Source organism: Monodon monoceros, unplaced genomic scaffold (genome assembly GCF_005190385.1).
Source record: "Monodon monoceros isolate NGI ecotype Baffin Bay Population unplaced genomic scaffold, NGI_Narwhal_1 Super_Scaffold_12, whole genome shotgun sequence".
Classification (NCBI taxonomy): Eukaryota; Metazoa; Chordata; class Mammalia; order Artiodactyla; family Monodontidae; genus Monodon; species Monodon monoceros.
The window spans coordinates 108,916,389-108,934,267 of NW_021703768.1; the positions used below are offsets into that span (position 1 = coordinate 108,916,389).

At 42.8% G+C, this 17,879-nt stretch overlaps 1 protein-coding gene and 1 pseudogene across 1 annotated transcript in view; one reads left to right on the plus strand and one right to left on the minus strand.

The window, feature by feature from the left end:
• The window catches only part of LYRM7 (LYR motif containing 7), a 41,851-nt gene extending 25,064 nt beyond the window's left edge, over window positions 1-16,787 (plus strand). Inside the window, exon 5 of the mRNA XM_029219195.1 lies at window positions 16,660-16,787. Within this exon, the coding sequence (XP_029075028.1) occupies window positions 16,660-16,730 (71 nt within the window). The 3' untranslated portion in view covers window positions 16,731-16,787. The remainder of the gene's footprint in view (window positions 1-16,659) is intronic.
• LOC114891668 lies at window positions 4,321-7,966 on the minus strand (annotated as a pseudogene).
• Window positions 16,788-17,879: the final 1,092 nt, after the last annotated feature.

Genomic DNA, 17,879 nt, shown 5'->3' on the forward strand with positions numbered 1-17,879 from the left:
TTTCTAGATAAGTTTATTTATGTCATATTTTAGATTCCACATGTAAGTGATATCATATGGTATTTGTCTTTCTCTTTCTGACTTACTTCACTTAGTATGATAATCTTTAGATCCATCTATGTTGCTGCAAGTGGCATTATTTTATTATTTTTTGTGTTTGAGTAGTATTCCACTGTGTATTTATACCACATCTTCTTTATGCATTCATCTGTTGATGAACATTTAGGTTGCTTCTGTGTCTTGGTTATTGTGAATAGTGTTGCTATAAACATAGGGGTGCATGAATCTTTTCATATTATAGTTCCAAATATATGCCTAGGAGTAGGATTGCTGGGTCATATGGAAACTCTATTTTTAGCTCCCCCCCATCTATATATACATTTATTTCCCTTTCCTGAAAAAAACTTAGTTCAAACTAGTAGCATATGCTCCCTTTCAAATTTGAGTTACGTGCGTTTCCTTTGTTGTTTGGCTTGGTTTGGGGAAGAGAGAGAGTTAACCAAAGCATCCCAAAGTGCCGGGCGACCACCAGCCACACTCTCCACACGCCCAAGCCACGGGACTTCACAGAGCCCTCAGTAGTCAGTCATTGGAGGGAAGCTACTCAGGGTCAGCATTCTAAGGACATTCTAGCCTCGTGGTGACTTCACAGTACAGCTGAATTGTCAACCTGATCGTACGGACAGGGGACTACGGTGTCCCCACCTGCGTGCACTGTGGGACGGGGTGTGCCAGCTTATGTGGGAACACTCCCAGAGGAAGGAGCCTGCTGGGTCCTCAGGGGTGGAGGCAGCACCAGCAGCCTCCCCTAAAGGTCCAGGCAGTGACTGCTGTAGGTTTCGTGGGCCATGGCACCTGTGACTTATCTTCTCCCTGCCGCCGGCGTAGCCACAGAAGCAGCCACAGGCGTTGCGCGGTGCATGGTGGGGCTGTGTGCTGTTAAAACTTGATTCATGATAGCCGGTGGCTGAGCAGGCCCAGGCTTCGGGTGTGTGAGCCTCTGTCCACTTGGTGCTTCAGAGGGACGCCACGGCCTGCCCTGAGCTCTTAGCCACTGGGGCGTGGACATAGAGCAGCTTAGACAGGAGGCGATGCCGCTGGAGCTCTGCGTGCCTCTTCCTGACTGTAATTTTCATCGGCCTCAAACCTTAAGACTGAGGATATTCAAGGTGTAAAAATACTCCAGTATGGGGGGCTTCCCTGGTGGCACAGTGGTTGAGAATCTGCCTGCTAATGCAGGGGACACGGGTTTGAGCCCTGGTCTGGGAGGATCCCACATGCCGCGGAGCAACTAGGCCCGTGAGCCACAACTACTGAGCCTCGTGTCTGGAGCTTGTGCTCCGCAACGAGAGGCCGTGATAGTGAGAGGCCTGTGCACCGCGATGAAGAGTGCCCCCTGCTTGCCACAACTAGAGAAAGCCCTCGCACAGAAACGAAGACCCAACACAGCAAAAATTAATTAATTAATAAACTCCTACCCAACATCTTCTTAAAAAAAAATACTCCAGTATAAATACAGATCTCTTCCTATAATATTTTAAACTTACGTAATTTGAACTTCAATTTTGGTGAACTGACCACCGTCTAGTTGCTTATCCTAGAGCATTAAGTAGAAATAAATAAGTACCGTAGTGCGATCAGTGTTCTCAAATGCTCGCTCTGCTGTCCCGGCACTCGGCGCAGTCAGCATGGTTCGCCCTGACCACGGGTCCCTGCTTTCTGGTGGGCTTGCTGTGCAGTTTCCTTTGTTCACAGAGAGACATGTAGTTCCTAGTTAACCACAGTTAGTAGAAGCGAATGGGTATTGCATAGAACATGTAGCAAAGATGCACACTTGCCTGTGTGTCCACAGCGTCCAGAGCCTGAGGGAGGCACGTGTGTCTGTGCAGAGCTTGGAGCCCGAGCGACGTGCTGTGTTGGGGCTACACACAGATGCCGTGATAGAGCCGACGGGGAGGGGGCCACCGCTTCCTCCTGCCCTGAGCGGGAGATGTGCTTCCAGAGCTACACTTTGGGAAAGAAGCCTCAGGCGGGCTGGGGACACCTGAGACCCACCCGGACACCTCGGCCTCAGCAGTTTGGGAGCCCGCAAGTGCGGGCCTGAGGCAGGGATGGCCACGGGGGCAGCTGTGTGCAGTTGACTTTCCTTAACCCAAGGAGGAGGTGCTGCTGTAACCATCGGGAAGATGGTTTCCTGCAGCGGGTGGTGTCGGCCCCGCAGGCCGGCCCCGGGGTGGGGGGCAGCGTGAGGAAGCGTCCCAGGATGCCACTGGCGTGGTTTCTTCTGCTCAGACCACCTCCCGTGTGCTCCCGGGCAGGCCAGCCCCTGACCAGCTGGGAGGGCTGGACTCCAGGGTCCTGCTGCGGGACGGCTTGGGGGGGTGCCGGGCTGTCAGGCAGGCAGAGACCCACAGCGACTGGGTAGAGCATGGGTCTGGGGAGGAGTCCTGTCCCGAGTCCACAGAGAGGAACCGGCTGGCCCTGGAACACGGGCTTTCCCATCTGTGATGAACTTAGTGCTTAGAAACACTCTGCACGTTCAGAGTTCTCTGCACGTTCAGAGTTCTCTGCAGACGCAATTCCCCAGGTGACTCTTGCCTCTGGAGGGAGGAGAGGAGCCTAGGGTGGGGGTCGGTGTCCTGCCTGCTTTCCCCCAGCCCTCGGGCCTCAGTTTCCTGGTGGTGGATTGGGGGCCTGGCCGGGCAGGTTCGGATCCCCAAGTTTTAGAAACTTTCTAGACGGCAGCGATTCACATCCTCGCAGTGACCCCTGACCTGTGCTCCATCACTTCCTGGGTGACAGTGCGGTGAGGTGCCAGGGCCTCAGGACGAAGCTGCCTGCAGAGGCCACTGCCATCCCAGGGGGAGCCCCGTGCGAGTGGCCGTGTTGGCTGGGAGCGCTGGCCTGAGCCCCTCTGTGTGGGTGGGCGGGGTCTCCCAGGTCCAGCTGTGACCAACGTGCCTACCATGGCAGTGCTGTGGCACTCACGGCCACCTGTGCCGTGGGCCAGGACGTGTGCCCATGGAGGGGTGCCCCTAACTGGCCTGTTGCCCTGGACACAGGACAGATAGCGTCAGGGCAGTTGGATTCCTGGGAAGCATTCCCCAGGGGCTGCCATGGGCTTCCCCCAGGACCAAAACCAGGACCACAGGGCCCAGAGCATTACCTGCTAGGCTGTGGCCATGTCCATGCAAAGGGACACATTACCAAGGGCCTACTGTGACAGCAGGAGGCCCCACCTCTGGCCTCTCAGAGAAACCAAACCCCGCAGATGCTGCCGGCCTCTGGCCCTCCCCTGGCCTGGACCTGCCCTGCGGTTTCTGCACTCCAGGGCAGGGAGGACGGGGAAGGCTGCTCACGGAGGTTCCAGAGAGGCCAGAGGAACCACAGTGGCTGGAGGAGCAAGGAGAGAGCCGGCGGGCAACCCGCAGCCTCTAGTCCAGGGCCCGGCCCCTGGGGGTCTTCCCCGCTCAGGGCCGGGAGACAGGGGCTGCTGGGAGGGAGTCACAGAGACGGAATATTCTGAGTCTTCCCTGAGCCATTCTGAGAATAAACATGCATCACTGTTTCCTATTTCTTCTCAAAGAAGCGAAATGAATTGCCCTTAGTTTCCATTTTGAAATCTTGTGACATCACACTTCGAGTCACTTTGATCGACAGAGGAGGCGTCTTCCTTTGCACTGCAGCCCTCAACTCGGCGCCCGCCATCAGCGCAGACCTGGTCCTCGGTTTGTGTGCCTGAGCGCGTGTGCGTGCATGCGTGTGCGTGCGTGGGTGCGTGTGTAGCTACGTGTGTGCGTGTGTTGTGGGTGCTTAGTGCGTGTGTGTGTAGGTGCGTGCATGGGTGAATGTGCGTGCGTGTATGTGTGCATTGGTGTGCAAGCGTGCACGGTGTGCCCTGCCTCCCATACCTGCGTGGTGCTCTCTGGGTACTGCGGCGCCCTGTCCAGGGCTCCGTCTGCTTTATCGGTGCTGCTGGTTGGTGCCTTGGCGCTTGCGGGTCAGCACCCCCAGACAGCGTCTGCCCACCAGCTCCTTTAAAACACCCCCTTTGCTGCAAACCAGTGGCCGGTGTGGTCTGGCCCTGGGAGACACTTTGGAAAGGGTCATCTGCCCACTTCCTGGCAGGGACGAGGCAGTTGCGTTAGGAAAGGTGAGTCGGGGCCAAAGCTGGGGTCGAGGGGAGTGCAGGTCCATGGGGGAGGGAGGCCTGGTGCCTCCGTGGCCGTCCAGCCCTGGGTCAGAGTTCTGCCTGCAAGCACAGGAATATGACGAAGTGTGAGGCGGTGGGGGGGGGGGACCGGGCGACAGGAGAAGGCCCCACCGGCTACTTGTCTCCCTGCACCTTCTGGTCATAGGTGCCCGCGTGCTTGTAGCCCGGCACGTAGCCCGACTCATCCACCAGGTCCATGCGGCCCGCCCTGCCCTTGCCCCTTCTGGACGGGTCGAAGCACTCCTTGTGGGAGCCCGTGAACTTGGTGGTGTCTGTGAGCCGCGACACGGTGAGCGAGGAGATGGCTTTCGTCACCCCCGAAATGATGGGGGCCTTGCCCTCACTGAGCCTGTGCACCTCTTGGGTGGCCTCCTCACGGCTCTTGTCTTTGAATCTCTTCTTGGCCAGCTCCTCCAGAGCTTCCTTGAACTGCTCAAATGTGATGGTCCTGCAGGACTTGCCCTTGATCTTGCTGAAGACGATGTCCACGTCGGTGACGGTTATGTTCCTGCCATCGATCACCTGGCCGTCCCTGCATAGTTTGGACCAGTTCTTGCCATGCATCTCCTTACAGGTGGCCCTGGTGTACCAGTGCACCGTAAACCTCCTCCAGGGCGCTGGGCTCCGGGCCGTGGTGGCTGCCCCTTCACTGGCGTCCTCCGACTCTAGTGACAGCCTCTTGGCTGCCTTGTCCTTCGTGGGGTCCCCTGGGGACTTGGGGGGCGTCTTGTTGGCAGGCTTGGGGGGCTTGGGCTTGCTGTCAGCCAGGCTCAGAGATGCGGCAACTGCAGCAGGTGCCTCTGCGACTCGCAGGCGAATGACCCAGTCTATTTTTAGTTTTTTGAGGCACCTTCATACTGTTTTCTGTAGTGGCTGCACCAATTTACATTCCTACCAACAAGTAGGAGGGTTCGCTTTTTTCCACACCCTCTCCAGCATTTGTTATTTGTAAATTTTTTTCTGATGGCCCTTCTGACTGGTGTGAGGTGGTACCTCACTGTAGTTTTGATTTGCATTTCTCTAATGATTAGTGATGTTGAGCAGGTTTTCATGTGCCTATTGGTCATCTGTATGTCTTCTTTGGAGAAATGTCTATTTAGGTCTTTTGCCCGTTTTTCAATTGGGTTTTTTTAATTGTTGAGTTTTGTGAACTGTTGGTATATTTTGGAAATTAAGCCCTTGTCAGTCATATCATTTGCAGATATTTTCTCCCAGTCTATAGGTTGTCTTTTCATTTTGTTTATGGTTTCCTTTGCTGTACAAAAGCTTGTAACTTTGATTAGGTCCCATTTGTTTACTTTTGCTTTTATTTCTATTGCCTTAGGAGACTGACCTAAGAAAACATTGATATGATCTATGTCAGAGAATGCTTTGCCTCTGTTCTCTTCTAGGAGTTTTATGGTGTCATGTCTTATGTCTAAGTCTTTAAGGCATTTGAAGTTTGTTTTTTGTGTGTGGTGTGAGGGTGTGTTCTAACCTCATTGTTTTACATGCACCTGTCCAACTTTCCCAGCACCACTTGCTGAAGAGACTGTTTTCCATGATATATTCTTGCTTCTTTTGTCAAAGATTTGACCATAGGTATATGGATTTATTTCTGGGCTCTCTATTCTGTTCCATTGATCCATGTTTGTTTTTGTGCCAATACCACACTGTTTGGTTTACTGTAGCTTTGTAGTGTACAATACAGTATTTTTAACTATAGTTACCATGCTGTACATTGCATCACCAGAGCTTATCTCTCTTATAACTGGAAGTTTGTACTTTTTGACCAGCCTCACCCATTTCACACACACACCCTGATCCTACCTTTGACAACCACAAATCTTTTCTCTGTGTCTATGTGTTCCAGTTTTGGTGGTTGTTGTGTGCTGTTTTTCTTTTATGCCAATACCATACTGTTTTGATTGTTATAGATTTGTAGTATAGTTTGAAATGAGGAAGTGTGATGTTGTCAGCCTTGTACTTTTTCAAGATTGTTTTGGCTCTTCAGGGTCTTTCATGTTACAAATTTTAGGATTGTTTGTTCTGTTTCTGTGAAAAATGCCATTGAAATGTTGATAAGAATTGCATTGAGGGCTTCCCTGGTGGCGCAGTGGTTGAGAGTCTGCCTGCTGATGCAGGGGACACGGATTTGTGACCCGGTCCGGGAAGATCCCACATGCCGTGGAGCGTCTGGGCCCGTGAGCCATGGCTGCTGAGCCTGCACGTCCGGAGCCTGTGCTCCGCAATGGGAGAGGCCACAACAGTGAGAGGCCCACGTACCGCAAAAAAAACAATTGCGTTGAATGTGTAGATTGGCTTTGGTAGTATGGACATTTTAATGATAATGTTAATTCTTCCAATCCGTGAGGACACAATATCTTTCCATTTATTTGTGTTTTCAGTTTCTTTCATCAGTGTCATAGTTTTCAGGGTACCAGTCTCTCCCTCCTTGGTTAAATATATTCCTAGATATTTTATTCATTTGTATGCAATTGTTAATAGGGTTTTTTCTTAATTGCTCTTTCTGATGTTTATTCCATTCATTATTAGTGTATAGAAATGCAACAGATTTTTTTGTATTGCTTTTGTATCCTACAACTTTACTGAATTTGTTTATTAGTTCTAACAGTTTCTTGGTGGATTCTTTAGGATTTTCTTTATATAATGTCATGTCATGTTCAAACAGTGACAGTTTTACTACTTTCCAATTTGGATGCCTGTATTTCTTTTTCTTGCCTGGTTGCTCTGGCTAGGACTTGCAAAACTGTGTTGAATGAAAGTAGTGGGTAGGCATCCTTGTCTTGTTCCTGATCTTAGAGGGAAAGCTTTCAGGTTTTCACCAGTGAGTATGATGTTAGCTGTAGGCTTCTCATATATGGTCTTCATTATGTTGAGGTATATTCCCTCTGTACTCACTTTGTTGAGAGGTTTTTGTCATAAACAGATATTGAATTTTGTCAAGTGCTTTTTTGGCATTTATTACATGATCATATGATTTTTATCCTTCATTTTATTGATGTGGTGTATCACGTTTATTTGCTGATATTGAAAAATCCTTGCATCTGGAATAAATGCCACTTGATCATGGTATATGATCCTTTTAATGTATTGTTGAATTCAGTTTGCTACCATTTTGTTGAGGGTTTTTGCATCTATGTTCAACTGGGACATTGGCCTGTAATTTTCTTAATAGTGTGCTTGTTTGGTTTTAGTATTAGGCTAATGCTGGACTCATAAAATGAGTTTGGACGTGTACCTTCCTCTTCTATTTTTTATTTTTTTCAATCTTGACCTAAATTTTGATTTGGGGCCATAATTGAGTTAAAACATGTTTATTTTAAGAAATTAATTTTTAAATGATACATTTAATATGACCATAAGAGAGAAGCTTTTTCAGGGGCCTAAAATACAGGAAATAAATCACGATCTTAGTGTGGTTCCTTGTTGAGATCTGACAACTTCCTAAACTAATGTTGTTTTGGTACTTTGATATCTAATATAGAGAGCAAGGTTAGGAATTTTATAATCAATAAAATAATCACAGTGAAAAATAGTATACTGCATGTAAATATACTTGTAATATGTTTGGCCTAATTAAAGTATTAGCAATTAATGAATATAGAAAAATTCAATTGTAGGATGCCTTTTGATTTCAAAGATTGCATAATAAGATAAATTGTGTGAAGGGATAGAGTAATGAATATCTGACAGTTTTTCTGGTTATTTACCACTTTTTGAATGTCCTTGTCTTACTTCAGGAATTTCCATCTCTATGAGTTCTAAATTCCCAGGAAAGGATCTAGAATATTCATTTCCTCAGTTTCCTTTGCACCTCAGGCACATGTATTTAACATAGCTGCAGCACACTACCTGTACTGTATTCAGAAGTGAGTTTGAGAAAAGAGGCTTGGCACAGAACTCATTTTGCTGGCAGGAGTTAGCATCAGTGGTTGCGGAGTCAAGTTACTGATCCAGAAGTGTCATTGGTGTGGTAGCAGGAACAGATGTAGTAAAGTTGAGTTTCTGGCAACATCCAAAGTATAGCATGTTGTGCTCCATGAGGGTAGAAATAGTGGTAGTTATTTCTAGTGCTCCATAGGCAGCAGCAGTTTTTGTCATCAGGCCAGTTCTATGGTATGTCTTTGGACATTGTTCCTGGAAGCTTAGACTCAAACCTGCCTGATTCTTAAGCCTTCACAGTAATTCCTTGAGTTAGATTAATAAACTGTTAATGAATACCTTTTCTGCCTCATTAGCCAGAGTCAGCTTCTGTTACTTATAACTAAGAACAACAGAAGTTGTTGCCAGAAGTGAGATACTGAAAATTACACAACCTAAAATGTGAAATTAGTTGAATGGAAGACAGGGATAGAGGGGAGTGTTGTTAACATGGACCTGACCATTACAGGCCTTAAGCTGGTGGCCCTTGTTATGTAGTAGTGAACGTAAGGTTAGTGCCACTTAACTGTTTTTTGGGAGTACAGCTACAGCAATAAGGGATATAATCAGAATGTCAATGTGTGCTCGTTATTGCTTCCTGCTTTCAGCAAAATATTGAAAAAGAGGATTAATGCAGGTTAAGCTAGTCAGTCTTCAAAGCAAAGATGGAAAGAAGTACTACTTTGTGAAGGGACACTTCTTGCTACAACCTGGAATCTGATTGAGGGTCCTATAATTTAGAGCCTTGCAGGCCTAAAAATGCCGGTTGCTCCTATCCACTAAAACTAAAGCCAATACAAGCAGGGGGTCTTTTAGCTCTAATATAAGATCAGTGCCCCAAGCTTTCTCATTTGCCAGACAAAGATCAGATATATGATGCATTTACTCACTGGAGCCTATAGTTTTTCATTGTGTTAAGAAGTGTCCATTAAGCTAAGAGTTAAGGAGATGAGACAGCATAGAGACCATAACCAGAGAATGAAAATCTTCATGCTTAGTAACTGTGTCAACATGTTTGCCTGTGGCTACTTGCACATGGAAATGACTGGAAAAAAATAGATTGGAAGTTATAAAGTTTTTGAATAAGTTGTATTGCCAAGAAACCCCAAGTTTGGTTAGCTCTCTTTCACTCTTAAGGCCATCCCTGGGTCCCTTAACTCATATCAACAGGAAGTGGATTATGAAAGCTTCAGAGCCTCAGAGAAGGGCATTTTTTGTAATATCTCCATCTGGATCCCCCAGAGGACAGACCAGAAGCCTTGAAGGGCAGTGGACAATAGAGGGTCTTTGGGTCTCCCAGAAAACAGGATTAGGTGTTGCCAATTTGGCTGACTGGAGTTTATTGCTCTGCCAAAAGCAAGGAGCTTTTGCTCCTCTGTCCAGAAGAATTAGGGTTTAGGATTTGCTGTGGAGCAGTAACTGCCATGTGTTTTCCATTCCAGGTTTTTATTGCTGTATCCTGTTTATTCTTTACTATGGTCCAGTAGGTATCTACCATGTGAGCCACAGCTGGACCTAATGGAAAGGTTAGCACATCAGCTAGAGATCCTTGATTTGAACATGGATGAGATCTTAGGGGTCAAGCAGTAAACGGATGTAGTATTCTATATATCGGAGGAAGGGTGCATATTCATGTTGTGTAGCTAAAAGGGTGAATGGGTTGTTGCCTCTCAATATCCTTTCTTTCTCACTAACTGAAAAATTGTGTTCAGAGTACGGTGTGACAGGGGAGGAAAAAATGTGATATCTCAGACCATGTGAAACCTTTCTGGTCAGTGTAAGCAGCTGTCTACTGAATGTTGCTTCCAGTAAAACTATTGTTTTCCTGTTAAAAGGCAGAGGCCGAGCTAGCACTCTCTTTTTTGCCCTTTTCCCCTCTTCCTACCGGGAATGCAGATGTGATGTGACAGCAGCAGTGAAGACAGAAACCATACATGAAGAGGAGCAGAACAGGAAAAAAAAGAAGACCCTGGGTCCTTGGTGGTACTAAGGACCTGCAGTAGCCTAGGGTTGCCTTAATCTATATTTCTTGATATGTGAGAAAGTTAAATCTCTTACTTAAACCACTATTTGTTGGACTTTTGGTTAATCTGTCTTTTCCACTAGCTTGTGAACTGTTTGAAGCTGAGGAGACTTGTTTTTTTAATTGAGGTATAGTTGACATATAACACTATACTAGTTTCAAGTATACAACATAATGATTTTATATATATATATATATATATATATTTTGATCCTTTTAATTTGTTGTTGGATTCTGTTTGCTAGTATTTTGTTGAGGATTTTTGTGTCTATATTCATCAGTGATATTGGTCGGTAATTTTCTTTTTTTTGTAGTATCTTTGTCTGGTTTTGGTATCAGAGTGATGGTAGCCTCATAGAATGAGTTTGGGAGTGTTCCTTCCTCTGCAATTTTTTGGAGGAGTTTGAGAAGGATGGATGTTAGCTCTTCTCTAAATGTTTGATAGAATTCACCTGTGAAGCCATGTGGTCCTGGACTTTTGTTTGTTGGAAGATTTTTAATCACAGTTTCAATTTCATTACTTGTGATTGGTCTGTTTATATTTTCTATTTCTTCCTGGTTCAGTCTTGGAAGGTTATACCTTTCTAAGAATTTGTCCATTTCTTCTAGGTTGTTCATTTTATTGGCATAGAGTTGCTTGTAGTAGTCTCTTAGGATGCTTTGTATTTCTGTGGTGTCTGTTGTTACTTCTCCTTTTTCATTTCTAATTTTATTGATTTGAGTCTTCTCCCTCTTTTTCTTGATGAGTCTGGCTAATGGTTTATCAATTTTGCTTATCTTCTCAGAACCAGTTTTTAGTTTCATGATCTTTGCTTTTGTTTTTTTTGGTTTCTATTTCATTTATTTCTGCTCTGATCTTTATGATTTCTTTCCTTCTACTAACTGTGGGTTTTGTTTGTTTTCTTTCTCTAGTTCCTTTAGGTGTAAGGTTAGATTGTTTGAGATTTTTCTTGTTTCTTGAGGTAGGCTTGTATAGCTATAAACTTCCCTCTTAGAACTGCTTTTGCTGCATCCCATAAGTTTTGAATCATTGTGTTTTCATTGTCATTTGTCTCTAGATATTTTTTGATTTCCTCTTTGATTTCTTCAGTGATCTCTTGGTTATTTAGTAACGTATTGTTTAGCCTCCATGTGTTTGTGTTTTTAACATTTTTTTCCCTGTAATTGATTTCTGATCTCATAGTGTTGTGGTCAGAAAAGATGCTCTGTATGATTTCAATTTTCTTAAATTTACTGAGGCTTGATTTGTGACCCAAGATGTGATCTATCCTGGAGAATGTTCCATGTGCACTTGAGAAGAAAGTGTAATCTGTTTTTGGTTGGAATGTCCTATAAATATCAAATCTATCTGGTCTGTTGTGTCATTTAAAGCTTGTGTTTCCTTACTAATTTTCTGTTTGGATGATCTGTCCATTGGTGTAACTGAGGTGTTAAAATCCCCCACTATTACTGTGTTACTGTTTCCACTTTTATAGCTGTTAGCAGTTGCCTTATGTATTGAGGTGCTCCTGTGTTGGGTGCATATATATTTATAATGGTTATATCTTCTTGGATTGTTCTCTTGATCACTATGTAGTGTCCTTCCTTGTCTCTTATAACATTCTTTATTTTAAAGTCTATTTTATCTGATATGAGTATTGCTACTTCAGCTTTCTTTTGATTTCCATTTGCATGGAATATCTTTTTCCATCCCCTCACTTTCAGTTTGTATGTGTCCCTAGGTGTGAAGTATGTTTCTTGTAGACAGCATATATATGGGTCTTATTTTTGTATCCATTCAGCGAGCCTGTGTCTTTTGGTTGGAGCATTTAATCCATTCACATTTAAGGTAATTATCAATATGTATGTTCCTATTACTATTTTCTTAATTGTTATGGGTTTGTTTTTGTCAGTCCTTTTCTTCTTTTGTGTTTCCCACTTAGAGTAGTTCCTTTAGCATTTGTTGTAGAGCTGGCTTGGTGGTGCCGAATTCTCTTAGCTTTTGCTTGTCTGTAAAGCTTTTGATTTCTCCATCGAATCTGAATGAGATCCTTGCTGGGTAGAGTAGTTTTGGTTGTAGGTTCTTCCCTTTCATTACTAAATATATCGTGCCACTCCCTTCTGGCTTGTAGAGTTTCTGCTGAGAAATCAACTGTTAACCTTATGGGAGTTCCCTTGTATGTTATTTGTCATTTTTCCCTTGTTGCTTTTGATAATTTTTCTTTGTCTTTAACTTTTGTCAATTTGATTACTATGTGTCTTGGCGTGTTTGTTTCTCCTTGGGTTTATGCTGCCTGTGACTCTCTGTGCTTCCTGGACTTGGGTCGCTGTTTCCTTTCCCATGTTAGGGAAGTTTTTGACTACAATCTCTTCAAATATTTTCTCAGGTCCTTTCTCTCTCTTTTCTCCTTCTTGGACCCCTATAATGTGAATGTTGTTGTGTTTAACGTTGTCCCAGAGGTCTCTTAGGCTGTCTTCATTTCTTTTCATTCTTTTTTCTTTATTCTGTTCCGTGGCAGTGAATTCCACCATTCTGTCTTCCAGGTCACTCATCTGTTCTTTTACCTCAGTTATTCTGCTGTTGATTTCTTCCAGTGTATTTTTCATTTCAGTTATTGTATTGTTCATCTCTGTTTGCTTGTTCTTTAATTCTTCTACATGTTTGTTCTTTAATTCTTCTACGTCTTTGTTAAACATTTCTTGTATCTTCTCGATCTTTGCCTTCATTCTTTTTCTGAGGTCCTGGATCATCTTCACTATCATTATTCTGAATTCCTTTTCTGGAAGGTTTCCTATCTCCACTTTCATTTAGTTGTTTTTCTGGGGTTTTATCTTGTTCCTTCATCTGGTACATAGCCCTCTGCCTTTTCATCTTTCTGTGAATGTGGTTTTTGTTCCACAGGCTGCAGGATTGTAGTTGCTCTTGCTTCTGCTGTCTGTCCTCTGTATTTATATATACTTTGAAATGATCACCACAGTAAGTCTAGTTAATCTGTCCCCATATATAGTTACAAAAATTTTTTTTGGGGGGGATGAGTACTTCTAAGATTTTATTAGCAACTTTCAAGTATGCAGTACAGTATTATTAACTAAAGTCACTGTGCTGTACTTAAGAGACTATTATATATTTATTTCTGTATCTTCATTTTGTGATGTAATGTCTAGCAAAAAATAAGCACATGTATGTTTGATAAATGAAAGAATTTACTGCCATTGTTAATAAGTTAAAACCTAAATTATAATTTGCTGTCTGGTGAAACCTCCAAATATTTGGTAACAGCAAGTGAGATATAAAAAATGGTTAAATAATACTTATTTAACTGGTTTTCATTTCAGTAAGCCAGATTTACCATGTGGCTCATAAGAGCATTATCTTTAGTCAGATCACTTATTTTTTTGTGAGAATTTCAGTTTTCCTTTTGAACTCATTTAGTAATATCTCTAAAACATTTTTTAATGATTCAGATTTACAGAAAAGGTGCAAGAAAAGTTGAAGAATATGTGAATTTCCTTTATCCAGATTCTACAAATGCTAACATTTTACCACATTTGCTTTATCATCTCTCCCTCATTTTTTTCTTGAACTTTCTGAAGCTAAATACAGGCATAATGTACTGTTTCCCCCAAATGAGCATTTTTCAGATCATAACAGCCCACTTGGGTTTAGATCTGGAGAAATACTTCAGTGTATATTTCTTAAGAATACTACATTGTGTATTTCCTAAATTTGTAAAGACGTTCTCTTATATGACAACAGTATAATTATCAAAATCAGTATATTAACATTGATTCAGTTCTGTTATTCAAATTTTCCATTTGACCTAAGAGTGCCCTTTATAGCAGAAGAAAAAAAAAATGGATTGGATCTCTGGTGTAGGGTCCAATTGAAGGTCACACAGATCGCATTCAATCATCGTGTGTGTGTGTGTGTGTGTGTGTGTGTGTGTGTGTGTGTGTGTGTTTCCAGCATCGTGATTTAATTAAGGGAGCATATTCATTGTAGAGAATATATTGATGATTGTAAATGTGACTCCTCATTACAGCCTTAAAATTTTTGAAACACCAAAGCACGAAGATGTCAACTATATATCCAAACTACAGGTACAAAACAAGGGCTTCCCTGGTGGCTCAGTGGCTGAGAGTCTGCCTGCTGATGCAGGGGACATGGGTTCGTGCCCCGGTCCGGGAAGATCCCACATGCCGCGGAGTGGCTGGGCCCATGAGCCATGGCCGCTGAGCCTGCGTGTCCGGAGCCTGTGCTCCGCAACGGGAGAGTCCTCAACAGTGAGAGGCCCGCGTACTGCAAAACAAAACAAAACAAAAACCAAATAAGTACATGTATTTTCCACACTCCAAAATTGAGTACACACTGTACTGTCATAGGGAAGGGGGTTACCAATGATGACCTGACAATAGAGTACTCAAGATTGATATACCAAAATAAAATATAAAATAGGAGTTTATAAAAACAAGTTTGACAGTAGCAGAGAGAACCCTTTTCATTTCTGAGCAAAAATGCATTTCATTATACATACTCTCTCCTAAAATGAATAAATCAGTTACTTGAGAATGTTCTATTTATTTCTTCCATTATACAACAACATTCTCCGTGTCTTTTGAAAAAAAAATATTGTGCGTGAACTGTGGGATAAGCATGCATGTGAATGGAACAGCACAATTACAGTGGTTCTTACAACTCACCTCTAGATAAGAAGAAAGTGTTTTTCATTAGTGTGGCCCCGTCTTAGCCAATATTCAGTTTGGAAAGACACTGGGTTAAGATCAGAAGGAACTGAAATTCCAAGTTCTAGAATTGATGATTATATATGCCATTGTATTAGTCAGGCTTCTTTTTTTTTCTTTTTATTGAAGTATAGTTCATCTACAATGTTGTGTTAGTTTCTACTGTACAGAAAAGTGAATTGGCCACACATACACATATATCCACTCTTCTCTACATTCCCCTCCCATACATGTCATTATAGAGTATTGAGAAGAGCTCCCCGAGCTACACAGCAGGTCCCTATGAGCCATCTGCCATTATATGTAGTAGTATGTATATGTTTTTAGTCTTCCTTAATCTGGAGCAGTTCCTTAGTCTTTCTTTGTCTTTCATGACCTTGTTCTTTTTTTTGTTTCTGCGGTATGCGGGCCTCTCACTGCTGTGGCCTCTCCCGTTGCGGAGCACAGGCTCCAGACTCGCAGCCTCAGCGGCCATGGCTCACGGGCCCAGCTGCTCCGCGGCATGCGGGATCCTCCCGGACCAGGGCACGAACCCATGTCCCCTGCATCGGCAGGCGGACTCTCAACCACTGCACCACCAGGGAAGCCCGACCTTGTTCTTTTTGAAGAATATAGGCAAGTTATTTCATAGAATTTGGTGTGAGCATTTTTTGATCATGGCAGTTCACCTGGATTCAGCTCTTCTAAAAACTTTCTATCTTAAGAGCTTTACCTCAGTTGACTCCAGCAGGATGTCTTCCCTAGGACTCAGCATTTGTTGTTGTTGTTCTTGTTGTTGAACAGTGTTTCTCAGTGGGGCCCTATTGTCATTTTGAGCAGATAGTTCTGCACTACACAGACTATCCCACACATCCCTGGCTCCTCTCTAAATTCCAGTAGCATTCTTCAGTTGGTGTGACCACCCAGAACACCTCCAGTTGAGAACCACTGTTATGTAAAATTTGAAATCGCATGCAGGATCTTAGTTCCCCAAACAGGGATGAACCCAGGTGCCCTGCAGTGGAAGCGCAGAGTCCTAACCACTGGACCGCCAGGGAAGTCACTGAAATCTTTAAATTAGGAAAGTGGTCTTGCTTTTTATATAGTTGGTAGCATGAGCTAATTTTCCAGTTGATGGTTTTAATTAATTAATTTATTTATTTTTGGCTGTGTTGGGTCTTTGTTGCTGCGCTCAGGCTTTTTCTAGTTGCGGAAAAGGGGGGCTACTCTTCATTGCAGTGCGTAGGCTTCTCACTGCGGTGGCTTTTCTTGTTGCAGAGCACGGGCTCTAGGCGTGTGGGCACAGTAGTTGTGGCTCGTGGGCTCTAGAGCGGGCACAAGCTCAGTAGTTGCGGTGCACGGGTTTAGTTGCTCCGCGGCATGTGGGATCTTCCTGGACCAGGGCTCAAACCCGTGTCCCCTGCATTGACAGGCAGATTCTTAACCACTGTGCCACCAGGGAAGTCCCCAGTTGATGGTTTTACTTATCATTAATCTGTAATCTGCTACGGACAGCGTGCTTTAGCTGAATTCTAGTCAGTTATTTAGTTATATTTAATAAATTGATGGTAAATGGTTAAGTTGGTCATGTATGTTTTTGTATAATCTGAAATGAGAGTCCTATTAACTATCTCCATTTAAAATTAGGAACACTACCTTAGAAGTTAACTGAAATAAAATATCACTGGGAAGATTTATTTTAAAACTAGATAATTTACTGTTACAAATTTTAGGGGGAAATGAGTGTATTTGCATTTAATTTTAATGATGTTAAATATTCTTCTTGTTTTTCTTTCAGAATTGGTCCCTAGGAAAGACCTTCTTATAGAAAATGTGCCATATTGTGATGCACCAACTCAGAAGCAATGAATTTTTCTCGAATAAAATTAAGTCTTTATCATTTTTAATTTTAAAGTATATAACTCTGGCTAAACTCCTGGAAATGCAAATATTTTTCTCTGAAATGGCATATTGAAATTTAGTGCATTAAATTATAGTTTCATAATTAAGTTTCACATTGAAAGAATATTGCTGAAAACTGCAGAACATAGTTAAGTATTTCTAAAGAACATTAGGTAAGAAGACATTTCATTTTCACTGAAAATCAAACTGTATAAAGTGAAATAAATGCTTACGGAGGTATATCATATTCACTTCTGTTTGACCTTAATGAGTATTTTGGTTTTATCATAGCTATTTGAGAATGAAGTGTTTTGACAGGTTGGTGGGTTTTCTTCCCATGTGAAATGAAACTATTAGATTAAAATTATTAGATTAAGTTAACGTTTAGTCCCGAAAAGAATTGGTCTAAAAATCACAGTGTGTGCCAACTTTCCACAGAAGGCAGCCTTTGTTCCTAAAGCACTGAAATTATTCCTGTAGCTAACAAATAATTATACAGTTTCCTTTTAGAGATAGAGTGTATCTCTGTTCCTAAGAGAAAATTTTTAATCAGTCTTCTGAAGATAGATGAATAAAATGTCAAAATCACGTAAGATAACTGTGGAATAAAGAAATTCTAGTTTTTTAAGGAAATAGTGTCCCTTGATCCAACTATATAATATAGGCTTAGTAGAATTAGCTGTACTTAGACCACAGCTAGACCTTATTGTGAAAATGTAATATATGGCTGCATCCTCTTCATTTTAATCAATAAAATCTAAATGGCTTTTTTTTTTTCTCCAACATTTTTCATCCCTGACAAGATTGACAGTATCACAGAACAGCTTGGCATTCTACCATCTAATGATAGGAACTATAAAACTGTGTTTAATATTCTTTTTGTTTCTCTTTTATCTATGCATCTTTACCATTCTGTTTTCTCAGTGAGCAGTGTATTCTCTTCCATTCACTGGTCAGTTCTCCCATTTGATGATGATACAGCGTTTTTAATTTTTACAGGATTCTCAATGCGAGCTTTGTTTGTTGGCAAACATATTGGTATTGCCATGCTCAATATAAAATGTCATGTTTTAAAATAATTTAATTTTAGTAGATAAAAAAATTATCAAAATTGCC